General features: G+C 50.4%; 1 protein-coding gene and 1 non-coding gene across 3 annotated transcripts; one reads left to right on the forward strand and one right to left on the reverse strand.

Annotated features, from left to right (window-relative positions):
* On the forward strand, window positions 1,039-21,174 carry GNA15 (G protein subunit alpha 15). 2 transcript variants are annotated; one of them, XM_018050801.1, is made up of 7 exons: window positions 1,039-1,553; window positions 10,036-10,220; window positions 12,100-12,254; window positions 12,987-13,115; window positions 15,755-15,884; window positions 17,478-17,631; window positions 20,229-21,174. In XM_018050801.1, exons 1-7 carry the CDS (start codon window positions 1,409-1,411, stop codon window positions 20,453-20,455), a joined length of 1,125 nt encoding a protein of 374 aa, XP_017906290.1. In that variant the 5' UTR covers window positions 1,039-1,408; the 3' UTR covers window positions 20,456-21,174. The 2 variants fall into 2 exon arrangements, with proteins under 2 accessions (XP_017906290.1, XP_017906291.1); XM_018050802.1 differs by lacking the exon at window positions 17,478-17,631 and having other exon boundaries at window positions 1,042-1,553.
* TRNAV-CAC lies at window positions 6,802-6,874 on the reverse strand. Its single transcript has one exon. It is a non-coding gene; the product is annotated as a tRNA-Val (tRNA).

Below are 27,208 nucleotides of genomic sequence, written 5' to 3' on the forward strand. Positions count from 1 at the left end.
AGAGGGGTGTTTGGGAACTTTCTAGAAGTTTCTAGAACCTCTCCAAGAGCGTTCTGCTCCCAAACACAGCAAAGTTCTTACCAGATTGGAGGCAGTCAGTGGGGGACCAGCCACAATTCACCCTCTGGTCCCCCTCTACTTCTGGAGACCTGGCTTGGTGACTTCTTGGCTTTTTTGGGAGCAGCTTCCACTCCCGAGATTCTCACTATGTCCAGGTTCCCTGTCCAGCTTCTCGTCCTGGTCCCAAAGGTCCTCTTGTCAGAGTGACCTTCTTTGGCTCCCCCTGCCCCACGTTTCAGGACACAAATGAGCCCCACTACATCTCCCATCCTCTCCCTGGGCTTTATTTTCCTCTCACATACACTTTATCACCATCTGATAGGCTTGGATATACATATATTTAAGGTATTTCTTTGTCTGTCAAGGGTATCACACAGGGAGGTAGGGGGGCGTTTGACGTTTCAGTCCCATCTTTGCGTAGACTGCCTGCCACGTAGGAGGCGCCACATACAAGTTTGCAGGGAGAATGAATGGCCCTGGCTCTAAAGCTGCCTGCTCTGCATTGAAACCCTGGGGCCCCACGGGTGGGAGAGCCTCCCCCGGGAGTCAGGCCTGGTTGTGCCTCCATGTGCCCATCTGTGCAGGGGGCTGAAATGAACTTGGGGCGCTGTCTGCGTGAAACCCGCTTCCCCTAATACACAAAAGTGCTTAAAGCAGTATGTGCCCCTGGGCCTTGGATGTTCTTTTAAAAAAATATCAGGATGGGGGACTTCCCTTGGTGGTCCAGTGGTTAAGACGCCAGGCTTCCAATGCAGGGGGCGCTGGTTTGATCCTTGGTGGGGGAACTAAAATTCCACATGTTTCTCAGGATGGCCAAAAAGCTATTTAAAAAAATAAATAATAAAGATGGTGATAGGTATTCTGAGGATTGCGTCTAATTGGCCTAGAGGAAGGGAAGAGGGGCGTGGGCCAGGGCGGGCTTCAGAGGCCCAGGGAGGACGGAGAACCAGGTCCACCCCTTCTCCAGAATGAGGAAGGAGGCCCAGCGTGCACCCAGACGGCTGGCCTTTCCTCCCTGGCCCGCCCTTCCCCGAGGCGCCCACCTCATCTCTGAGCTCTTCTGCCGTCAACCTGTCAGGCCGGGCCAGGCAGGTCTGGGGATGGGCGGGGAGCCCTGAGCCAGCATCTTTTCTCCTCCTCCACCCCGGAGCTGGCGCACAGGCCTAGAGAAGCTGGGCCAGCCGGTAACCCAGGCAGGGAAGCCAGGGGGTCCCTGGGGGGGCGACCCCCACGACGAGGGAGGCCCTTCCTGCCCGCTGCCTGGAGCCCTCCCCAGAGTGGCCGGGCTGGGGTTCCTCCCTGGGCGAGGGCGGGGGCGATGCCGCCTCGTGGCCACTGAGGCCCTGTCATGGCTCGCTCACTCACCTGGCGCTGCTGCCCCTGGTGTCTGACCGAGGACGAGAAGTCGGCAGCCCGGATCGACCAGGAAATCAACAAGATCCTCCTGGAGCAGAAGAAGCGCGACCGAGGGGAGCTGAAACTGCTGCTTCTGGGTGAGTCGGAGGCCACCCAGGGCGGGGCAGCCTGGGAGCCCACTTTCAGGATGAATTGACTGAGGCTCGATTCCTCCTCCCAGGGAGTGAGCTGTGGGCCCATTCCCTTGGCCCAGCCACCTCCTGGGAATCTGCAGGGGTGGAGGTGGCTCAGTTGGGTGGCCCAATTCTGGCCTGGCTGGCCCAGCCCACCCTACGGGCTCCCGAGTCATGATAAGGGAATGAGCTGCCCAGTGCTGGGACCTCCAGCCTAGCCCTGCGACCGTGGAGAGTCCAGGACCCTTCCGTCCCTCTGAGGGCTTGACCTGGGTTTGTTCTGGTGGTTTATCAGGACAAGTCCCATGGGGAAAGCATGGCCAAGCACCTTTGATGGATTGATTAATTGATGGATCGGTTCATTCATTCAAGATGTACTGCATAATTCCTGGAGGTGGGGTACAATAGCAGGGGAGATGGAGCATTGTGTGTCCCTGACTTTAGGGACCTCAGCTTCTGGTGACGGAGCCAGACCATAAGCCTGTAAACTAACAAGTAGATAAAATAATTTCCGGCAGCAAGAAGAGGAGGTAAACAAAACCGTGTGGGAGCTGGGGTGATTCGGGTGTGACGGATTGGAAGGCTCTGAAGTTGTGACCTCTGAGACCTCACGTCTTATGGTCCACATGTGTCCACTCCGGAGAAGGCAATGGCACCCCACTCCAGTACTCTTGCCTGGAAAATCCCATGGACAGAGGAGCCTGGTAGGCTGCAGTCCATGGGGTCGCTAAGAGTCAGACACGACCGAGCAACTTCACTTTCACTTTTCACTTTTATGCATTGGAGAAGGAAATGGCAACCCACTCCAGTGTTCTTGCCTGGAGAATCCTAGGGATGGGGGAGCCTGGTGGACTGTCGTCTATGGGGTCGCACAGAGTCAGACACAACTGAAGTGACTTAGCAGCAGCAGCAGCGTCCACTCTCCCAGCCACTTTGCCCTGTGTGTAGCCCCTCAGGCCTAAGCCCAGGGACCCCAACCTCGGAGGGTCTCCTGGGAATGCCTGAGCCCTGGATGAGGGCTGGGGAAGGCCCTGAGGTCCCCAAATCCCACCTGCCTGCCCTGGGACAAAGGGCAGGGCTTGGTCATCTGGATAGCCGCCCTGTCTCTTCTCTTGCTCAGTGGGAAGGGGCAGCCCTCAGGGGTGGAAAGAGAGGAGAAAGTGGGGCACAGCACCCCAGTGAAGCCGTCTGAGCCTGGAAGAGGTTTTTATTTTGTTTTGGTTTTTTGACCTCACCATATATGGCGTGTGGGCTCTTAGTTCTCTGGCCAGGGATCGAACCCATGGTCCCTGCTGTGAGTCTTCCTTTGGAAGTCGCAGGAAAGTTTTAATTAAGACTTTAATAACTATCTCTATTCACTTTCTAAAATAACTAGGCTTTTATATATGATATGGTATTTACTATTTTTTTTTTACTTTCTTTTCTTCATTTTTATTTTTATTTTTTTAAAGGTATTTACTATTTTTTAATAAATAGAGCTATGTAGGCTATTCTTTTGTGAGCTCTGGTTATTGGTAGCTTCCAAAGAATTTGTCTGTTTCCTTGAAGTTTTCAAGTACAGAGGCGTACAATTGTTTCTAACATTCCCTTGTCATCCTTCCATGTCTGTAGGATTTGTAGTGATGTCTCTTTTTTCGTTCTTTGTCTTCTCTTCCTTTTGGGGAAGCTAGGAGCTCAGCTGGGCTAGGGGTTTGTCAGTGTCAGCGATCCTTCCTTGAACATCTCAGGTTTCTCTAAACATACCTCAGGACCTCTGCACTTGCCGTTCTCCCTGCCGAGGGTTCTCAGTATCCCCACAAGCCTTTGCCTGGCTGGTGGGTCTCAGCTCAAGTGCTGCCTCCTCAGAGACATCTTCCCTGATTTCCCCGGCTTCAAGGTCAGACCCGTCCTTCTTCCTCTGCCCAGTTTTTCTTCATAGCACTCACTTCGTGACACACTGTCTGGTATTTTCCTGTTTCCTTGTTCACCGTCTGTCTCTCCAGTCACACAGCAAGCAACACAGAGGTAGAGACCATGTCCATCGTATTCACTCCTGCATCCTCAGCATTTTTCAGGAGTACAGTGGCCTGGTCATGAAGGCATGCTTTATAAATGAGCGAATGAATGAATGAATCCAGTTTCTGGAGTGATTTTCCCCCGCGTGATACTGTATCTTCCTAGAGCTGGTAGAGTCCTTTGCTCCACTGACTCCTGGACAGCCAGCCCCAAATCAGGAAGCCGCTTCTGCGCGTGGTGGGTGGGGGGAGGGGAGAAGGGAGGTTGTTCACATGTCCAAGCACTGATGTGGCCCTGTGGACAGCCTGCTGGACTGTGGTTTCAACCACCCCCATCCAAGCCCCAAGGGCTGCCTCCACACCCGCCCTCCTTAAAAACAGGAATTGAATTTAAAAGTTTTTTTTTTTTTCCTGGGAGGTGGTTGATCCTTTTGAGGAAGAAGCCCAAGGGACCAGGGGTCTGTCCCTGGCAGGTAGTAGTCACCATGTTGAGAAGGGGGAAGAGTCTGAAGCAAACAATTAAAGGAGCCATCTCTGGGACTTCCCTGGTGGTCCAGTGGTTAACACTCCAAGCTTCCACGGCAGGGGGTGCAGGTTTGATCCCTTTTTGTGGAACTAAGATCTTGCATGCCATGCAGTGTGCCCCCCTCCAATAATAATAATAATAATAATAATAATAATAATAATTAAGAAGCCAGTTCTGTCTGTCCTATGTGAGGTGGGAACCATTTCTATCCCCAGATGGGGAAACCAAGGCCCAGAGAGGTGAAGCAACTTGCCCAAAGTCACAGAGCCAGGACTGGAGCCTAGAATTCTGGTTCCACGCTGTTGACTGCCCTGCGAATGTGCCCCCACAGAACCCATAACAGATGGGGAAACTGAGGCCCAGGGAGGTGGCAGGATTGGGTCTGGGGTCTGCAGCTGGTTTGGAGGCAGAGCTGGGCATGGAAGCTGGTCTGTGTGGTCTCCAGCTGCCCGGGCCTGACCCTCTTGGCCCCAGGAGCCCCGTCTTCCAGGAGTGGATGGTGGCGTGGGGGCTGTGGTTCCCCATGGAAGGAGCCGCCTGGTGTCTTGTGATGCCTGGGACTTGGCGCAGCTCCTGGCCTCTGCATTTCCACTTCCTTTCCCGTGCCCAGGAGGAAGCGGCCACTTCCCGTCTGGGCTGCGAGGCTGTGCCAGGTGGAGACAGCTCTCCTACATCTTTCAGCGTCATTTGGGGAGCTTCCTGAACCATACCATGAGAGGCTCCTGAATCCTCAGTGGTTCTAGGAGTCACGGCTGGAAAGGTGAAGTGTTTCAGACTTCAGGTTGGGACTCACACGTGTGTCATGAAACCCAAGTTGTTGCTTGATGAGATCTCTGTTTGCGCTCCCAGAGGAGCAGCTCACAGGAAGGTCAAAGAATGCAGTCCCCTGCCGTAGGTCTCACTGCCATTTTGGCAGCACCCAGAGGAGCCAATGAGCTTCCGAGCATGTGGAGAAAAGTCCTATTAACTGATATTTTGATGATGCCTGACTCAGCCTACCGGCCACATCCTATTTTGTTGGTGAAGGATCCACAAGGGTTTGTTTTTACTCCTCTGCTTCTCCATTAGCTGTGTGACCTTGGGAAAGTCACTGCACCTCTCTGAGCCCCCACGTCTTCACTGTGAATGGGAACACAGCGGGAATGTTTGTGAGGATCCACCAAGGTCAGTCAGAGAGGACTTGGGCTCAGGGTCTGGCAGATACTAAGACTTAAATCATTGTCGCTGGGAAGACACGGATGATGACAATGATTCAAGCAGCACCTGGGGAACTTCCCAGAATGATCATGAAAGAGCCCAAGAACTCTGGACTCAAATCTGGGTTTTAGTCCCAATCTGGCCACTCACCAACTGCAGGACCCAACCAATCTGGGACTCAGTTTTTCCACCTGAAAAGTGGAGCCAAGGGCCATTCCTCTTGTGGACTTGGGGGAGCTGGTGCATGGGCCCCCCACCGCACTGGGAGGGGGAGGTCAGGGGGGCAGAACTCACAGCCATCTCTACCATCTTCAAATCACAGAAGCATCAGAGACCAGCCTATCTCAGACTTTCCAGGAAGAATAGTGGTTAGGACTCCTCGCTTCCATTGCAGGAGATGTAGGGTCAATCCCTGGTTGGAGAACTAAGATCCCACGTGCCATGTGATATGCCAAATAAATAAACAAATAGAGCTGTTAAAAAGCAGAGACCAGTCCATCTCCCTAGGTTTCCCAGTGGGAGCTGAGGTTGTGGGTTTATCTCACCGACTGTGATAGTCAGATGTCCCATTGCAGGAATATTTAGTGAGTTTGATGTATCTCCGTCCTGAAACCCAAGGAATTTCAGAATCTAAGCCAGGTGGCTCCGTATGGATGGTGTCTGTTATTAATTTGTTTATAGTACAAATTTTATTTATTTAATTGTTGGCCATGCTGCATGGCATGCAGGATCTTAGTTCCTCATCCAGGGATCAAACCCATGCCGCCTGCATTGGAAGCATGGAATCTTAACCACTGGACCACCAGGAAAGTCCTGGAAACTTTTTATTTTGGAATCACTTTCAATGGACAAAAACATGGCAAAGACTGCACAAAGAATTCCCAACTTCTGAACAGCTTCCTCTATGATGACTTCTTACATAAGTGCCGTGGGCTGTCATAGCTGAGATATTAACGTGGGAACTGTGCCCTTAAGTTTCTGTGAACTCATATCCAAAGTTTAGATTTCACTGGTTTTTCCACAAATACCCTTTTCTCATTTCAGCCTCCAACGCAGTATCTCACGTGGTATCTGAGGGGTTTTCCCCCCCACTTTTTTTTTTTTTTTAATTTTGGGCCCAGGGAGCTCAGGTCTCCACCTGCGAGAAGCCATCACCATGCCTCAACAGCAGAACTCACCCCCCAACTTTCTTAACTTTACATTTTGAAATGCTTTCAGAGTTCTAGAAAAGTTATACTGGATTCTTCTGAAAATGTTAATATTTTATCTCATGCCTTTTATTCCCTCTCCATATGCATACACATATATATATCTGTGTGTATATATTTGTAATTTACGTAATGTATGTCTATAGCTTACTTGCTATATATTTATTTTTAAAAATGTAGTTGCATTTAAAAATACTTATTTATTTGGTTGCTCTGGGTCTCAGTTTCAGCATACAGAATCTTTAGTTGCAGCATCAGATCATTTAGTTTTGGCATGTGGGATCTAGTTCCCTGACCAGGGATTGAACCCAGGACCCCTGCATTGTGAGTGCAGAGTCTTAGCCACTGGACCACCAGAGAAGTCCCACTTTGCTATACATTTATATATTTAGTGGCAATGGCAACCCACTCCAGTACTCTTGCCTGGAAAACCCCATGGATGGAGGAACCTGGGTGGCTGCAGTCCATGGGGTCACACAGAGTTGGACACAACTGAAGCGACTTAGCAGCAACAGTATATATTTTTAAAATTTTATTTATTTTTAATTGGAGGATAATTACTTTTCACCTTTTTATCCCCCAAATACTTCTGTGGGTTTGGGTCCCACTAAAAAGGAAAGACCCCCAGGACGATGATGAGCGGCTGATGCACGTGCCGCAGTCTTGTCTCTGTCACGTCCCACCAGTGTTTCCAGTTTCCCCATGAATGTCTTTTCAGGTAACAGAAAAGTGATTCTTTTTCTTGGATCTCAAGTGCAGTAGTGCCGCCAGCCTACCGCTCACTGCCCTCAAATGTGCTGGAAGTAGGGAGGGCCTGGAGCCCCGCCATGAGTGATACGAGACAGCACACTCTCTTCTGCCACTTCCCGCACTCCCTGCCTCCTCCCCACTATGTTCCCATTGCTCCCGGTTCCTCTTTCTGGCTCCAGCCAGGGTACCCCTTCCCTTTCTGCGGCTGGTCTCAGTTCCTCCTGCATGAGTGCCCCCGCCCTTGGAGGGACCCCACGCCAGGGTCCCCCAGGGGCTGGCAGGGTGATGGAGGTGTGGGAAGAGGCCTCCTGGCCATGTACCTCTCACCTGGCTGTCAAGCCCATTTCACAGATGAGAAAACAGAGGCTCCAAGAGGGAGATATCGGGGCTCAGACAGCAGCAAGCCAGGCCTTTCTCTTTGAGCTCCTGGTCCTGGGCTCTGGAAGGTTCTAGTGTTAATATCACAGACCCACTCCTGGCTTTTGGGCCATGCAACCCTGCACTCAGAAGGGCCCTGAAGGTTCATCCTGCACTTGGCCCTGGAAATTCTGTAGGTGAGCCTGCAAGGAGCCTCATCCCACTCTGTTCCACTGTGAGGTTGTGTGGGTTCTGTCTCGCTCCACTTGGCCACCTGGGTCAGCCTGAACCATCTGGCTAGTGGGAAGTCCTCCCTGCAGTAACCAGAGGGCACCTGTGAGCACCTGAGTCAGGTCCCGCCCCTCCTCTGCCCACAGCCTTCGAGGCTTCCACCTCCCTGAGGGTAAAAGCCCAAGTTCTCCTGTAGCCCACAAGCCTCTGCATGACCAGCCCCATCCCCTCCCTGCCCTTCCCTCCTCCCTCCCCTTTGCTCACTCTGCTCCAGTCACACGGGTCTCCCATCTGTTTGTCAAACACATCAGGTACAGTCCTGCCCCAGGGGCTTTGCACATGCTGTGTCCGCTGCCTGGTGCTCCCTTTCCCCACACCTTGACACGGGAGCAACCTTCTCAGCCTTCAGATCTCAACCCCAGTGTCACCTCCACTGAGAAGTGTTCCATGCACTTAGCAGTAGTCACTTAATCACTCTACTTGTCCTATTGTATTTCCTTCATAAAACTTCCTCTACCTGAAATAATTAGAGCAAATAATGATAACAGTAATTATAACTACGGTAAAGACTACTACTGCATGTAAGAATTAAAGATTTTAAAATTTAAAAAAAATTAAAAAAAAAAAAAGACTACTACTGCTAATGGTAGTGAACACGAATGTAACTCTTACTATATCAAAGCACATTCTAAGCCAGGGGTCCACAGACTTTTTCTGTAAAGGGCCAGATATAAAATCATTTTGAGCTTCTCAGGTGGCTCAGTGGTAAAGAATCTTCCTGCCATGTGGGAGACTTGGGGTCAATCCCTGGGTCGGGAGGATCCTCTAGAGAAGGAAATGGCAACCGACTCCAGTATTCTTGTCGGGAGAATCCCATGGACAGAGGAGCCTGGAGAGCCGCAGTCCATGGGGTCTCTAAAGAGATAAGACTTAGCGACTAAACAGCGCGCACAGTAAATCTTCTCAGCTTTGCAAGCTGGAGGGTCTCTGACTGCTCAACTGTTCTGCTATCCCCAGAAAAAACCAGCTCTAGATAATTTATATACAACCAGGTGTGGCCGTGTGCCAATTAAAACTTTATTTGCTGTGCTGTGCTTAGTCATGTCCAACTCTTTGAGACCCCATGGACCGTAACGTGCCAGGCTTCTCTGTCCATGGGGATTCTCCTGGCAAGAATACTGGAGTGGGTTGCCATGCCCTTCTCCGGGGGAATCTTCCTGACCCAGGAATCAAACCCAGGTCTCCCGCATTGCAGGAGGATTCTTTACCATCTGAGCCACCAGGAAAGCTCATGAATACCGGAATGGGTAGCCTATCCCTTCTCCAGGGGATCTTCCCTACCCAGAAGTCAAACCGGGGTCTCTTGCATTTCAGGTGAATTCTTTACCAGCTGAGCTACCAGGGAAGCCCAGAACTTTATTCACTGACTCTGAAACCTGAATTTCATGTAATTTTCAGGTGTCATCAAACAGCATCTAGATTCCTCTCAGCCATGTAAAACACGCAAAAACTAACCATTTAAAAACTGTAAAAATTGTAATCGTGAAAATAATTAGAAATGTAAAAACCATGCACACTGTAAAAATTTGCTGGCATGCAAAAACAGGCGGCTGTCAGGAATTCCTTGGAGGTCCAGCGGTTAGGACTCCACACTTTGACTGCCGAGGGCCTGGTTCAATCCTTGGTTGGGGAACTGAGATCTCACAAGCCATGCGGCTCAGCCAAAAACAAAATGCAAACAAAACCAAAAACAGGGGCTTCCCCAGGGAAGTCTAGTGGGTAAAACATCAAGCTCCCAATGTGGGGGACCTGGGTTTGACTCCCGGTCGGGGAACTAGATCCATCATGCTGCCAAGAAGACCCAGTGTAGCCAAATAAGTAGTAATGATGAAACAGAAAATCAAATCAAACAAACAAAAATGAAACAAAAACAGGCACGACAAGCTTTGTCTGAGGGCCAGTGGTTTGTCAACCCTCCAGGACTACGTTTTCATGAACCAGTTTAACCCTCACGCCCTCCAGCAAACCATGTTTTACAGGTGGAGACATAAAGGCTCAGAGCAGTGAAGGCACTCGCCCAGGGTCATGGAGCCAGGATTGGAGCCCCATTGCCCGGGGGTGGTGGGTGCCAGGTGGCGGGAGCCCCCTGAGGGCTGAGCTGACCACGGTGGCCGTCTCTCCAGGTCCCGGCGAGAGTGGAAAGAGCACGTTTATCAAGCAAATGCGTATCATCCATGGGGCGGGCTACTCGGAGGAGGACCGCAAGAACTTCCGGCCGCTAGTCTACCAGAACATCTTCATATCCATGAGGACCATGATCGAAGCTATGGAACGACTACAGATCCCCTTCAGCTGGCCCGAGAGCAAGGTGAGCCCCGTGGGGAGTGGGCGCCCTTAGGGCTTCCAGGTGGGACCGCATTCCCTCAGATCGCCTCAGTTCTTAAGAACCGCCCCCTCCAAGGTTTCTTGGGATCCTGGTGTGCACGTAAGGCAGCTTAGCACCAACTGGTGGCTCAGTAGGTAAAGAATCCGCCTGCAATGTGGGAGACCTGGGTTCGATCCCTTGGTCATGAAGATTCCCTCAGAGAAGGGCATGGCAACCCATTCCAGTATTCTTGCCTGGGAAATCCCACAGACAGAGGAGCCTGGTGAGTTACAGTCCATGGGATCGCAAAGAGCTGGACAGGGCTGAGAGACTGAACAGTTTCACTTTCAGCACCAGCATGTGCCCCCACCTCAAGAGTTCCCCCGTGGACCCCCAAGGCTCAGTCATCTCTCCCTTGGACCTTATGATGCCTGGTAGGAGTCCTGAGTGGGCATGTGTTTTGTTCTAGAAGTATTATTATGGTGCACTGGTTCCTGAACCCTGCCCCACCCTGCTGAGGGAACAGTGCTATGCAGACCATGTGTCACCTCACCCTTCTTTTCTTATTTCTTTATTTTATTTTTGGCTGCACCAGACCACATGCGGGATCCTAGTTCCCTGACCAGGGATCAAACTGGCACCTCCTCCACTGGAAGCAGGGAGTCTTAACCACTGGAACACCAGGGAGTCTCCACCCTTCTTTTTAAATATTTTATTGTATGAAGAACATTCCACATGAAATCTACTCTCTCAGCAAATTTTAAGTGCACAGTACAGTATCAGTAACTGCAGATACAATGTCATAAAGAAAGAATTCTAGAAGGTGTTCCCCTTGACTAAGGGAAACTTTAGTCATATCAACCCCCAACCCGTCCCCTCAGCTCATTCTATTCCCTGTATCCTCGCACTTGCTGCTTCCAGATTCTTTGTGTAAGTAGAACCATGCAGGATCTGTCCTATGACTGGCTTATCTCACTTAAAATTATGTACTCAAGGTTTATCTGCCTTGTCCCCTATTGCAGAATTTATTTCTTTTTAAAGGCTGCATAGTGGTCCCTATATCTACATCCTTATTCATTCATCCACTGATGGACATTTAGGTTCTTTCCACATCTTGGCTACTGTAAATAACGCTGGGATAAACCTGAAAGTTCAGATATCTTTTCGAGATCCTGATTTCATACTCAGGAGTGGAACTGCTGGATCATATGGTAGCTCTATGTTTAAAAAACAAATTATTTGCTTATTTATTTTTTTGGCCGTTGCACACAGCCTGTGAGATCTTAGTTCCCTGACCAGAAATTGAGTCTGGACCCTCGGCAGTAAAAGTGTGGAATACTAACCATTGGGCTGCCAGGGAATTCCTGGTGGCTCTATTTTTAATTTGAGGGGAACTTCCAAACTGTTTTCCACAGTGGCTGTACCAGTTTACATTCTCCCCAGCAGTGTATATGGGTTCTGACCCCTAAGACCTCAGGGCTGGTTCACTATGAGTCTTCTCTCCTTAGCCTGCAGACGGCTGTCCTCTCTGTATCCTCACACGGCCATCCTTCCGTTGCGTTTGTGCTCCAATCTCTTCTTATAGGGCACTCTCGACTAGGGCCACCTTCATGACCTCATGGTAGCTTAATTACTTCTATAAAAAGATAATTCAGACATAAACAAGAGCGCCTGCTTCCGGTGCAAAGCAAAGCGGACAGTTGGAGCAGAGGTTGCTGCCCCGCGCAGGGTCACCCGAAGTGGTGCTCCTTGCGCGCGCGCCCCTGCTGCCCCTGCGGCCTGCAGACACGCGCGCCAAGGGGGCGGGGACGGCAAGAGGGCAGCCCCGCCCCCCGCCCGCCCGGTCCTGCTGCTCTGACCCACCCCATCCGTCCCTTCCCAGCACCACGCCAGCGTGATCATGAGCCAGGACCCCTACAAGGTGACCAAATTCGAGAAGCGCCACGCCGTGGCCATGAAGTGGCTGTGGGAGGACAGCGGCATCCGCGCCTGCTATGAGCGCCGGCGAGAGTTCCACCTGCTTGACTCGGCTGTGTAGTGAGTCTGGGGTCCGCGGGCCGGGTAAGGGACCGGGGTCTGGGGCGGGAGGCCGTGCCTGGACACAGTCCAAAGAGACCCATTCCCAGGGATCCAAGCAGGCAGAGGGGCCCCAAGGCTGGTCAGCTTCCACTGCGGGAGTGCTGTGGGTGGTCTTGACTCCCAGATGAGGGTGTTTCTGGGGTGACATTGCTCACAGGTGACTCAGTTTCTGGGGTGCACTGTTACCAGGGTTTCACAGCTCCTGGGATGACAGAGCTCCTGGGGTGATGCTGTTTCTGGGATGTCATAGCTCTTGGGGTGATGTTTCTGGGGTGACAGCTCCTAGGATGACACCGTTTCTGGAGTGATGGCACCTCGAAGGTGACTATTCTAGGATGACATTGCCCTGGGGTGACACCGTTTCTGGCATGAGACCATTCCTGGGGTGATGGTGTCCTGGGCTCAATGCTGGCTTCTAGTTCTCAAGGGTATCACTGCTCCTGTGGCAGTGACTCACCTGGGGTGACACCTCCCCAGAGAGACACACTGCCCTGAGGATGAAGCTGCTTCTCCCTGAGGCTCCCGTGGCCTCAGGCTGTGCTCCTCAGCCACGTGGGACCCACAGAAATGCTGGCCCCTCTCTGGGGGCTCTCCTCCCCCAGCAGTGTTCTCATGGGGCCCTGGGTCAGGGGAAATCTGAGAAGCAAAGGGAGGTTGCAAGGCCAGTGCTCAGGGCTTCCATCTCCACAGCTACTTATCAAATCTGGACCGTATCACAGAAGAGGGCTACATCCCTACCGCACAGGACGTGCTCCGCAGCCGCATGCCCACCACCGGGATCAATGAGTACTGCTTCTCCGTGCAGAAAACCAACCTGAGGTGAGCACAGAGCTTGGAAGCTCTTGTAGGAGGGGCAAAGGAGCTGCAGCGCTGACGGCTGAGTAGGAGTTGTCTGTCCCAGCCCACAAAGGGCCTGTCAGGCTGGAGGAGGCAAAGCTGGGTATAGACATCTCCATCCCCTCATGGAGTCACGACTGGGACCTGGAAGGGCCCACCCATAGCCCCCAGAGTTCTGGGAGGGGAAGTCTTTCTAGAGAAGGAGACATTGGTCTTAGGGCATTGAAGAATGATTAGGAGTTCACTAGAGCTATGGGCTGATTGGGAAGGAGGAGGCAGACTGTGGGGTCAGGGCTAGATCAGAGGGATTGATTTGGGGCTGGGAAAGCTCAGAGGGTGATCTCTCTAGTGATCAATGAGGGGTTCAGGCTGGGTGTCAGGAGACCCAGGAGGAGACGGGAGTCATGATTCAGGCAGACAGGGTTTGGAAGGGTCTGGGCAGTGGCCATGAGGATGGAAATGATGGAATTGTGCAATAAATGTTTCTGATGTAGAATGGGTGAGTGTGGGAATTAGAGCAGGCAGTCAAAAATGACTCGCTGTGAGTTTCCCATCAAGATGATGGTGTAGATGGTAAAAACCACTGTGGTGGTGGTAGAGAGGGAGGTGTTAGAAAAGCCGATGGAGTTATTTGGGGGCAGGTTGGGTCTGAGGAGTCTGGGACATCTGGGAGATGGCTGGGTGCAAACAGGCCTGAGCTGGAAAACAGAGAGGTGTGGGGGTCCAGTGCAGCCAAGAATGGTCCATGCAGAGCCATGGCCAGTGTCAAAGACCGAGGAAAGGTCAAAGAGACAAGCAACTTCTGGGATCGGCCCTTAGAGAATCTTCAGTGGCAAGATGGTGGCAGAGAGCTGTGCAGGTGTGCCTGAAAACCTCGTGTTCAACCCACTCATGTTGATCTCTAGTTTCCTTGAATGGCCCTCCCTCTTGGCTCCATGCTTTTGAAACAAGAAGGTTCATAATTTACTGTTTGCATTTGGGTCTCCTCCACTAGATGGAGAGCCCCTTGAAGTTACAGCTTGAGACTGATTCTGCTGCTTCTCTGACTGATATATTTATTATGTGATATTGAGTGAGTTGTGTGTGATCAGTCGCTTCAGCTGTGTCCAGCTCTTTGTGACTCCCTGAACTGCAGCCCGGCAGGCTCCTCTGTCCATGGGATTTTGCTGGCAAGAATACAGGAGTGTGTTGCCATGCCCTCCTCTAGGTGATCTTTCCAATCCAGGGATTCAATCCACGTCTCCTTCATCTCCTGCATTGCAGGTGTATTCTTGACTATTGAGCCATCTGGGAAGCATTGCTTCTCTAGTGATAATCAACTGAATGTCAGAGTGGAAGTTTGTAAATATGAGTGTATGGCTGAGAAGATAGAAGACTGGACGGATAGATGGGTGGGTAGATAGATGGGTGGATAGATGGATGGAAGGCTGGATGGATGAAGGGATGAGTGAGGGATGAGTGGATTGTTGGGTGGATGAATGGATAGATGGATAGGTAGGTGGATGGATGGATCAGTGGGTGGCTGTATGAATGGATAGATGGATAGGTAAGTGGATGGATGCATGAATGGTTGGGTGAGTATGTGGGCAGATGGGTGACTAGATGGGTGGGTGGAAAGGTGGATAAATGAGTGGGTGGGGGGATGGATGCACAGGTGGATGGGTGAGTTGGTGAAAGTTTAGGAGTAGAAGTAGCGGTTGGGGAAGTTCAGAGGAAAGACTGGGTGGAGGGGGGGAATTTTCAGAAGGGGAAACTTGAGTCCATTCTCTAGGGAAAGGTGAGGGCAAAGAGGACAGGGAGACTCTGAGCTGGGAGGCTGGAGAGTAAGCGAACCCCACAGCTGTCTCAGCCTCTGGAGCCCCACTCTAAGCCGCTGCCTCCCCCATATGACTCTCGACACAGGGTCTGAGGGAATCTTGGGATCACCAGAAAGGCCGGTTTGGGGACTCAGGAGCCTCAGGCACCAGCCTGGATTTTCCTCCTGTACATCAGGGCAAGTCTTTTCTTGCTCTGAGGCTTCTGGCATTTCCTGCCTGCTGCCTGAGTAATGGTCGCATCCCCGGGTAAATGACGCAGGGTTTGTTATCAGCGACCCATATTTCTTAGAACAGACAACAGGAAAGCGGGAGGGCTCAGGTTTTTGTTGTGGTGTGTCTGGGGGTGGAGGTGAACACTTGTCCTGGGACGCAAACAAAGGGGATGGCTCTTGCCCATCTGTGTGGCTGCTGGACGCTCCTGTGGTCACCCAGAGCACAGTCAATGGAAAACTGAGTTCTGGAGACATTTTGCTACTTCCCCTGGGTCATCAATCAAAACAGGGCAAGCTGAGTGAGGATGTGTCCAATCAGCTGTCCTCTACTGTGGGGTAGAAGGCAGCCCAGTGCAACAGAAGTTCAGGATAGTCCCCTCTCCTCTCTGTACTTAGTTTTCTCATCTGTAAAATGGGTATAATAGTGATGCCTACCCCATGGGGTGAAAGGCAGTCACACACAGGTGGCTAGCATCTATTATTGCTGCTATTAATGTTGATTGTGGCATGTCCCAGCCATTGGGGTCTGCGGTGCCGTGTCTCAGGGCCCCTGATTGGGCCTGAGCTCTGACAGGAGATGGTTTCCCCACAGGATCGTGGACGTCGGGGGCCAAAAGTCAGAACGGAAGAAGTGGATCCACTGCTTTGAGAACGTGATTGCCCTCATCTACCTGGCCTCGCTGAGTGAATATGACCAGTGTTTGGAGGAAAACAACCAAGAGGTGAGGTGCCACTGGGGATGTGGGGGTACCGTCTCCCCTGCCCTTCTTACTCCTTGGCCCTCCACTGAGCAGGAAAGCCTACTGCCACTCTTGAGGGAGTCTTTGTGTGTCTGGCGTGGCTTTGAGCTTCACCGTCCACTCTTTTGTGGCCAGACCATTGAACCCCAACACACAGATCCACAAGGATTTGTGAGACAAGGACCCTGGGGACACACACACACACACACACACACACACACACAGTTGGATACTCAAGCTTCAAGGCACACCACCCTATTCCCACACCCTGAAGCACAGTGTGTGCTGTCCTGGGAGTAGGGGTCATGCTGTGGGAATGGGGCTGTGTCCTGTTTTTATTCAGGATTCTTCTCCTTTTCATGAATTCTCCTCCTAATTCAGCTTCCCTAGTAGCTCAGCGGCAAAGAATCCACCTGCAATGCAAGAGACGCAGGAGATGCAGGTTGAATTCCTGGGTGAGGAAGATCCCCTGGAGGAGGAAATGGCAACCCACTCCAGTATCCTTGCCTGCGAGATCCCATGGACAGAGGAGCCTGGCGGGCTACAGTCCATCGGGTCACAAAGAGTCAGACACGACCAAAGCACGGTGGAGGTTGGGCACACCACTATTATCTCCGACATGTGCACTTTTCAGGGTTAAAGTTTCACATAGACAGTTTCAGGATCCAAGGGTCAGGTGTTATAATTTGTACTTTCGGGCTGAGTCAGATAGAATCAAACTGAGTCAGATAGAATCAATTTGAGGTCATTCTGACACAGATCTTGCTTGAATTGAGCCACACACAACGTCCCACTTTGCTGGGGCTGCAGTGATGAAGTCCCACAAACTGGGAGGTGGGGCTGATCGTGGGGAGTGGGTGGTGGAGCTGAAACCACAGAAATTTATTGTCTCATGGTCCTGGAGGCCAGAAATCCGAGGTCAAGGTGTCAGTGGGGCTGTTTCTTTCTGACCCTGTGAGAGAGAATCTGTTCCAGGCTCTCCCAGCCTCTGGTGTGCTGACACTCTTTGGGGTCCCTTGACTGGAGAAGACACCACACCATTTATGCCTCCATCTTCACATGGCCATCTCCCTGTGTCCTATTTTAAAAAATAATTTTAAAACTTTTTTGGCCATGCTGCGTGGCATGTGAGATCTTAGTTCCCCAACCAGGGATGGAACCCTTGCCCCCTGCATTGTAAACACAGAGTCTTAACCACTGGGCCACCAAGGAAGTCCTTTGATTTCCCCTTTTTATAAGGACATTGGAGTCAGAGCCCACCCTACTCCAGTGTGACTGATTCTTAACTAATTACATCTTCAAAGACCCTATTTCCAAATAAGGTCTCATTCTGAATTTCCAGGTGGACATGAATTTGGGGGTGGGGTACACTAGCCCAACCAGTTCAGGCACAAAACAATCTTGGGCACACACAGGCAGCTGGCCCCACTGCCCTGAGTCCCAGCCTGGCGGGAACTGGGGAGCCTCCAGGCTGCTGGATGGTGGGCTGCCACCCCATCTCCGCCTGTGGGGAGGGCTCCTGTTCAGGCCAAGCATCCATCTGGATCCATGACCAGCCTGTGCCTCCCAACCCAGAACCGAATGAAGGAGAGTCTGGCCCTGTTTGGGACCATCCTGGAACTGCCCTGGTTCAAAAGCACTTCCGTCATCCTCTTCCTCAACAAAACCGACATCCTGGAGGAGAAGATCCCCACCTCCCACCTGGCTACCTATTTCCCCAGTTTCCGGGGTGAGTGGTTCTAGAACTTTCTATATCCTTCACTTCCCAAAAGCAGCTCCCAAGAGAGATGCTGGTTCAGGCCACACCTCAGCCTGGAGTCACTGGGGTTCCAAGTGCAGTCGGACAGACCTGAGCTCCAGACCCATCTCTGATCTCTGCCAGAGACCTCTGAGTCTCAGCTTCCCCCTCCGTCGAATGGGGAGAAGGTAACAGAAGCCTTAATACTGGGTGCTGAAAGCAGCAGGAATCTCCCCCTCACAGTTTAGGAGGCCAGAAGTCTGAAGCAGGCCCCCTCCTGATTTCCGGCGGTCACTGTAATCCCCAGCATTCCTTCACTTGTAGCTGCGTGTCGGCAGTCTCTGCCTCTGTTGCCACATGACTCTCTGTCTGTCTGTCTCTTCTTTCTTTCTTTGTTTTGGGCTGTGCTGGGTCTTGTTGCTGCATCTGGGCTTTCTCTAGTTGTGGGGAGTGCGGGATATTCTTCGTTGTGGTGCACAGGCTTCTTGTTGCGGTGGCTTCTCTTGTTGTGGAGCACAGGCCATAGGTGCATGGGCTTCAGTAATTATGGCTTATGGGCCCTGGAGCTCAGGCTTAGATGCCCTGTGGCACGTGGAATCTTCCCAGACCAGGGATGGAACCCGTGTCCCTCTGCATTGGCAGGCAGATTCTTATTCACTGTGCCACCAAGGAAGTCCCACTTCTCTTCTTACAAGGACACCAGTCATTGGGTTTAGGACACGACCTAACCTAGTGTGATCTCATTTCAGCTTAACCAATTACATGTGCAAAACCCACTATTTGTAAATAAGGTCATATTCTGAGATTCTGAGTGAACATGGATTTGGTGTATTCACCAAATTGTGAGTTTTGTGTATTCATCCTAATACACAATCAACCACAGTAAGTGAAACCCTTAGCATGAGCTTGGTGTGTAAGTCTTGATGATGTCACCACAGGTGTTCGGAGAAGGCAATGGCACCCCACTCCAGTTTTCTTTCCTGGAAAATCCCATGGATGGAGGAGCCTGGTAGGCTGCAGTCCATGGGGTTGCTAAGAGTCGAACATGACTGAGCGACTTCACTTTCACTTTTCACTTTTATGCATTGGAGAAGGAAATGGCAACCCACTCCAGTGTTCTTGCCTGGAGAATCCCAGGGACGGGGGAGCCTGGTGGGCTGCCGTCTATGGGGTCGCACAGAGTTGGACACAACTGAAGCGACTTAGTGCAGCAGCAGTAGCAGCCACAGGTGTGACCGCTGGTCTGTCAGAGCCTGTGTGGCCAGTCTCACCCAATCTTACCCACAAGACTTGAGGTCTGGGTGACAGATGTCAGCTTGTTCCAGGAAGGTGGCCTGGACACTCTTCTCCCTCTTCCTCGAGCATCCCCTGGGCAGTTCTGGAAGTGGGACCATGGCTTGGAGAGTCTGGAAACAGGGATAAAGTAGATCGTTTTGAGGATGGTTTGTTTTCCTTCATGTCGCAGGGAACCCCCATAACTCATCCTTTTCTCCCAGCCACAGGGGCTGGAGCACCCTTTGCTAACTTCTGACCCATGGTCTTCTCTCCTCTCTACTATATAATATTCATGACAACAATAATAAGCCAATAACAGCTAATACATCTAACACTGATGGAAGCACCTTCGTGTACTGACTTGTTAAAAATGGTCATTAAAAAATCGCTGTTCAGTAGCACTCATGTTTCTCACCACTATAGAGATGAGGAAACTGAAACACAGAGAGGTACAGTTATTTGCCAAAAGTCACACAGCAAGTGACTGGCAGAGGCAGGATTCCCACCCAGGTTTCCTGGATCCAAAGCTGGCAGGTGGTAACCACTATGGGAACCTGCCTTTCTGACAGAATGATGATAGTATAGACTCCTGAAATCTTCTCTTATTGAACACGGAGCCCTCAACATGATTGTATTGAGTCTTCACAACACTTCAGGGAGGCCTAGGACTGTTATGATCCCGTTTTAAACAAATGAGGAAACAGACTCTCAGAGGTTAGGTGGATTAATAGATAAGGTAGCCCAACTTGTAAGTAGTGAAGGCGGGTCTTGGGGGGTTCCAGAAGCCCTTGACTCACTCTCTCTCTTTATATATATATTTCATATATATGTATGTCCGTGGGTATATGTATATATGTATACATATGTATGTATATATGTATACACACACACACACTCACACACATACGTATATGAATGAGAGATGCGTGGGCTGGAAATCCCATGTGTGCCTCACCAGGGCAGCCATCCCTTCCCTTCTCTTTCATCTCCCCAGGATTTCTTTCTCTGGACCTCCAGGCTCCAAGCCCAGCTAAGAGAGAGGGTCTTTAACACGGTTCTGTGCAATCTCAGAGACCAGCCTCATTGGTCCATTCCAGGCCATGTGACCCAAATGAGCCTACCCCTGAGACTCCTACCGGCTGGGCCTCAGTCTTGTGAATGGCTAGAAACACAAAAGATGGAGGAGGCTGGCAGGCACCCTGCTGGATGGTTCCTGCAGCCCCGATGTTGTCGAGCCTACTTTGGTCCCAGGGGGGAGGGGCTCTCACCTGCCACACGAGCCGTGTGCTCTGACTGCCCACCCCTGTCCCCAGGCCCCAAGCAGGACTCGGAGGCAGCCAAGAAGTTCATTCTGGACATGTACACCGGCATGTACGCCGGCTGCGTGGACAGTGCCGACGGGGGAAGGAAGGGCTCGCGCTCCCGCCGCCTCTTCAGCCACTACACGTGCGCCACGGACACACAGAACATCCGCAAGGTTTTCAAGGACGTACGGGACTCGGTCCTGGCCCGCTACCTGGACGAGATCAACCTGCTGTGACCCAGGCCTGCCGCTCCGAACTCGGACCCGCGAGGGGCAAGTGGAACCTGCGGGCAGTGGGCGCGGGGTGGGCCGGCTCTCAGCTAGTCCAGATGCCCCATGTTGCTCCAGCCCCAGACCCAGATGGAGGAAGGACCACGAGTGAGCCGGCGTGGAAGGCCGGTCGCTAACCCCTTCCTTCTCCGCTCCTCGTTAGGACAGCCTCTGGATCCCCCTTCCCTCGACTCGGTTTACCTCCTCGGAGAGAAAATACAGTGGCCGTTTAGGAGGCCAAGGTGCAGGAAAGGGTGAAAAGAGTAAGGGATCCAGAACTTGGGTGGGTGGGGCTCTCTCAGGACCCCCACCTATAGGCATGTCCTCTCTTAGGCAGAGACCCTTTGGGGCTTGTGTGCCAGCCCCGGGATAGGAGGAGTGGTCCTTCATGCCGGGGACGCGGGATCTGGCGCCCCCTAGCGGACAGGAGCCGACATCCCAGCCTGAGGTCTGAGGAGCTCAGGGACTTCCGTTTTCTTAGGAGAAAGAGATGCCCTTTCAGAGCCTCTTGGCTCAAAGCGTGTCTTACCTCGGTTTGCAGATGAAGGAAACCGAGGTCCACAGGCATCCGCCTTCATTCCCAGGCTGGAAGCCAGAAGCACTGCATCTTACAACCTTCTGTATTTATTCCCTCACCTTCTGCATGGCCCCTTGCAGGGTGGACATTAAAGAAATGACCTTCTGGAGACCTCTGGTTTCTTAGGGGCGTCCTGTTTAACACCCCACCCCCTAGCCCTGGCCCCCGCTGTCCTGTCGCAAGTCTCCTGTCCCAGACAGGGTAGCAACATGGCAAAGGAAGGAAGAAGTTCTACTTGTCCATCCGCTGTGCAGGGCACAGAACACAGAGCTCTGCGGGACTGTGTGCACTTTAAGCCAGGAAGTGAAGTCCAGCCTCTCTCTGTGACCATGGGTCGTATTAGCGGGCCCTCTGTTGCTGCTCACCCAAAATTCCAGCAGCAGCCACCAGCCATCTCTGATGGAGACAATGATGACTCTATTCACCATATCCTGGTCTCAGGCCAGTCCTATGTGGCACAAATCCCATTGCCCCCATTTTACAGATGAGGAAACTGAGGCACATGAGAAACTGAATAATTTGACTGAGGCTACACACCTGAGGATGGCTGAGCCAAGACTCTATTATTCATTCAACAGTTTTTTGGTTTCTTTAAAAAATTTTTTTCCTGCATTGCGCAGTGTGGGTGATCTTAGGTCCCCAACCAGGGATTGAACCCGTCCTCCCTGCAGTGGATGCCCAGAATCTTAACCAATGGACCACCAAGGAAGTCTGTTGTTTTTAAATTTTTTTTAAATTAACTATTTTCAGAATAGTCTTAGGTTTATAGAAAAATTGTGAATACAGAGTTGCCTTATAAAACCATATCTGATTTCCTATATTATTAATATATTAATTTGGTATGGTGGCTCAGACCGTAAAGATTCTACCTGCAATGCCGGAGACATGGGTTCAATCTCCCGGTCAGGAAGATCCCCTGGAGAAGAGAATGGCAAGCCACTCCCATATTCTTACCTGGAGAATCCCATGGACAGAGGAGCCTGGCGGGCTACAGTCCATGGGGTCACATGAGTGATTAACACACACACTGAAACATTATTAACTGAAGTCTACTCTATATTCCGATTTCCTGTGTTCCCCTAATGCCCTTTTTCTGTCCTGGGACACCACCCAGGATCCCTCATGACATTTTGTCATCGCATCTCTTTAAGGTCCTCTGTGCTGGGATGGTTTCTCAGACTCTCCTTGTCTTTGATGACCTTGACCATTTTGAAGAGTGCTGGTCAGCTCTGTGGCTTGTCCAGGGCTCCAGTAATGAAGTACCCCAGACAGAGGCACTTAAAACCACAGAAATGAAATCTCTCAGAGTTCTGGAGGCAGCGTCTGAGACTAAAGGGTCAGCAGGGCTGAGCTCCCTCCAGAGGCTCCAGGGGAAGGTCCTTCCTGTCTCTTCCTGCTCCTGGTGGCTCTGTGTGTCCCTTGGCTTGTGGCGGCATCCCTCCAGTCTCGGCCTCTGTCCTCACATGGCCGTTTCCTCTTGTGTGTGTCTGTGTCCAATTTTGCTCTTCTTACAGAGACACCTGGAGGAGGAAATGGCAACCCACTACAGTATTCTTGCCTGGAGATTTCCATGGACAGAGGAGCCTGGTGGGCTACTGTCCATGGGGTCACAAACAGTCAGACACAACTGAATGACTGATAACAACAGAGACACCAGTCATACTGAATTAGATGAACCTGACCTCATTCTAACTTGATTGTATCTGCAGTGATCCTATTTCCAAAGGTCATATTCCTGGATACCATACCTGGGTTAGGACCTCAGCCATCTCCCAGCAGGTGTTTTGTCAGACGTCCTTTAGTTGTTTTGTCCAATGTGTTTTCTTGTGATTAGACTGAGGTTTAATTTTTTGAACAGGAGAGCAGAGAAGAGAAGAAAATTTCGGCCCGTTATAGCAAGAGTGCAGGCATGTGTGCTAAGTCACTTCTGTTGGGTCTGACTCTTTGTGACCGCAGGCTTCTCTGTCCGTGAGATTTTCCAGGCAAGAATACTGGAGTGGGCTGCCATGCCCTCCTCCAGGGGATCTTCCTGACCCAGGGACTGAACCCACATCTCTTACATCTCCTGCATTGGCAAGCAGGTTCTTTACCACTCACGTCACCTGGGAAGCCGCTATAGTGAGAGTACATGCTGTCAACATGACCTTGGTTCCCTGTCTGAGTCAGGCACCCAACTCTTTAGAACCTTTTTAAGACGGAGGGACTTCTCAGTGGTTGACTCTGCATTCCAATGCATGGGGCCTGGGTTCAATCCCTGGTCAGGGAACTAAATCCCACATGCCACAACTAAGATTTGGTCCAGCCAAATAAGTAAACAAGTAAGTAAATAAATTAAAAAAAAATAAAACCTTTGTAAGACAGAAACTATAAAACCTCCCAAAGCAGGGAGACTAGCCATTAAGACTCTCATGAGTCTGAGGCACTTTTGCTTTCATGGGCTTCTTCCTTGATAAAACAATATTTAAAATTATTTTTTACAGCCCTGTTGGTAGAAAGAATAATGAAATCCAGACTGGGTTTGTTGTTATGTATTCATGATTAGCTTATTCATTTTCCTCTTTGGATCTTAAAAGGGAATGAAAATTAACACATTTCATGGACCCCTGAAAGTGCTGTGAGCCCTAAGCCTGAAGACTAAGTTGACCTTGAACCTAGTACACAAACCCCGTCATCCCACGAGTAATGGTTCTTCACGCCTGTTCCATGCCTATCTCTCCATCCTCCCTCCCTGCCCCTTCTGCCTCTTGGAAGTGAAAGTCAGGGTGGGTTGCCATTCCCTTCTCCAGGGGATCTTCCTGACCCAGGGATCGAACCCTCATGTCCTGCATCTCCTGCATTGCAGGCGAATTCTTTACTGTCTGAATCACCAGAGAAATCTGCCTCTTGGTTACTTTGATTTTCCCTGATATAGTACCATTTCATTCACATCTTTCTAGAATATAAAGACTTTTCTAGGGACTCCGAGCTTCCGGTGCAGAAGGCTCGGGTTCCACCCACTGCGGGGGAGGTAAGATGGCACATACCTCCCATGGCACTGCCAAAAACAAGCAAAAAGACAATACTAATAAAACTTAAAAGCACATCAGAATTGTAAAAAGCAAAAGACAAAACTCACTTCTAAAAAGAAAAAGTATAATGCAACGTGAACACCTATAAAAAAAAGTTAGAAATGATCCCCGTGTATTTAATATCCACTGCTGCTGCTAAGTCGCTTTAGTCGTGTCCGACTCTGTGCGACCCCATAGACGGCAGCCCACCAGGCGCCCCGGTCCCTGGGATTCTCCAGGCAAGAACACTGGAGTGGGTTGCCATTTCCTTCTCCACTAGGTACTCACATTTCCCTATGTGTCTTGTAAATGTCTTTTCTAAAGTTTTTTTTTTTTATTTTTTGGCCCCACTGTATGGCTTGTGGGATCTTAGTTTCCCCACCAGGGATTGAATGAGGGCCCTTGGTAGTGAAAGCTCGGAGTTCTAACCACTGGACCACCAAGGGATTCCCTGAAGCTTTTCATTTTGTAATCATTTTAGATTTACAGAAAAGTTGCAGCAATAGTGCAGAGTTCCAGAACACCCTTCACCCAGCTTCCTCTGATGTGAACCTCTTAGGTAACATGCTACAAACCAGGTTATAGAAGCCGAGGAATTCACATCAACCATCCTGTTATTACCTAACCTCTAGACTTGCTAGAATTTGGCCAGTTTTTCCCTCTTCTGCCCTCCGTCTGGGCCAGGATTCCGCACTGCACCTCCTGATCTTCGTTTCCTTCCTGGCTGATGGCTCCTTAGCCTTTGTCATGGCCTGTTTAAAGAATGCTGCCTGGTTATTTTGTAGAACAGTCCCACAATTTGGGTTTGTCTGAGGTTTGCTCACAATGTGATTAACGCCATGTATTTTGGGCAAGAGTCCCGCAGGGTCCCTCTCAGACGGGTAGGTCCCTGGTGGGGAAATGCCTCATCACAGATGAGGAAATGCTACCTGTGTTTTTTTTCACAGTTGGTTCATTTGAGTCACGACCCAAACAAAGCCCACATGTGGCATCTGGTTGCTGTTCAGTTCAGTCGCTCAGTCGTGTACGACTCATTGGGACCCCACGGACTGTAGCCTGCCAGGCTCCTCTGTCCTGGAAATTTTCTAGGCAAGAACACTGGAGTGGGTTGCCATTTCCTTCTTCAGGGGATCTTCCTGACTCAGGGATCGAGCCCATGTCTCTTGTATCTCCTACCCTGGCAGGTGGATTCCCCACCTGGGAAGCCCCTTGGTTTTTCTATCTGTTAGAAGCTTTTCACCTATAACTATCACCCAGCCTTTTTTGTGTGCCATTTATTTGTTGAATAAATGAGATCATTTGTCTGGTAGAGTTTCTCAGCTTCCTAACTGGTGGATTGCTTTCCAGGTGTGGATCAATGGGCTCCTCTATGCCCGGTAATCCCTGTGAATGATCTGCCTAGATACCTGGACAGACTTTCTAGGTGGTGTGAGCCCCAGCAGATGACACATAACATCTAGTTGGTTCTCTCTCTGTGTTTCTGTGTGTCTCTCTCCGTGAGACATGTAACAACACAACAGCCAGTTGCTTCTCTGTATGTGTGTGTTTCTCTCTCTTCTCATTAAAATTGACCGGTGGGTTCAGGGGGCATCGGTCTGACTCATGCATTGTGAACTTCCCGATGAGAAATTTCTCTCTCCTAACAATCTTAGTGGCCACTGATGATCATCACTTACATACATCATCTGGGGTTGCAAAAATGGTGACTTCGAATACTTGCATTTCTTCTGCATTTGTTGCCTGGAATTTTTCTATTCAACAACCCAGCTCACCCAAAAGAACTGAAAGCAGGGTCTTGAAGAGATATTTGTATACCCATGTTCACAGCAGCATTATTTCTAATAGCCAAGAGGAGGAAGCAATTCAAATGTCCCTTGAGAGATAGATGGTTAAACAAATATGGTCCATCCATACAATGAAATGTCATCCAGCCCCAATGAGGAAGTAGACCCTGACACACACTACAACATGCATGAACCATGGGGACCTTATGCTCAGTGAAGTAATCCAGACACAGAAGGACACACATTGTCTGATTCCACTCACAGGAGGTCCCTGGAGGAGTCAGATCCACAGGGACAGGAAGGAGATGGTGGGGCCAGAGACTGGGGGAGGAGGAGGGGGAATCACTATTTCATGGGGACAGAGTTTCTGTTTGGGAAGATGAGAAAGCTCTGGAGGTGATGGTGGTGGTGACTGCAATACAATGTGAAGGTGCTTAAAGCCACTTTGGGCACTTAAAGATGGTTAGTGATAATTAATGCCACATGTGTTTTACCACAATTAAAAAAATTTTTTTAATGTAGTATGATCAAAATATCTTCCCCCTATCAAGTAATTGGTTACCCAGAAATAAAAACTGTGCAAGAAAGAAAAGCTTAATGCCTGATTCTTGATTTTCTTTAGCAGTTTTCATAATAATGAGTTAGTTCCTAAATAGCCACAAAAGATCACCAAAGGGTTTTATTTTCTCCTTCGTGTCCCTAGGAACTCATGGATGTAACATTAGATGTGTTTCTACACACTGTACCTCTTATTCTTCCCTTTGTTGTTCAGTTGCTCAGTCATGTCCGACTCTTTGCGACCCCATGGACTGCAGCACACCAGGCTTCCCTGTCCTTCACTATCTCCCAGAGTTTGCTCAAACTCATGTCCATTGAGTCAGTGATGCCATCCAATCATCTCATCCTCTGTTGCCCCCTTCTCCTCCTGCCCTCAATCTTTTCCAATATCAGGGTCTTTTCCAATGAGTTGGCTCCTTGCATCGGGTGGCTAAAGGATTGTAGCTTTAGCTTCAGCATCAGTCCTTCCAAAGAATATTCAGGGTTGATTTCCCTTTAGGATTAACTGGTTTGATTTCCTTGCTGTCCAAGATGCTCGAGAATCTTCTCAAGCACCACAGTTCTAAAGCATCAATTCTTCGGTGCTCAGCCTTCTTTATGGTCCAGCTCTCAGATCCATACATGACTACTGGAAAATCTATAGCTTTGACAATATGGACATTTTTCTGCAAGGTGATGTCTCTGCTATTTTCCTTCTCTGGCCAATGGAAGCCTCTTCAAGTTGGCCCCTAAGTCCTTGTGATATGATGCAGTG

The sequence above is a fragment of the Capra hircus genome, chromosome 7 (assembly GCF_001704415.2).
Source record: "Capra hircus breed San Clemente chromosome 7, ASM170441v1, whole genome shotgun sequence".
Lineage (NCBI taxonomy): Eukaryota > Metazoa > Chordata > Mammalia > Artiodactyla > Bovidae > Capra > Capra hircus.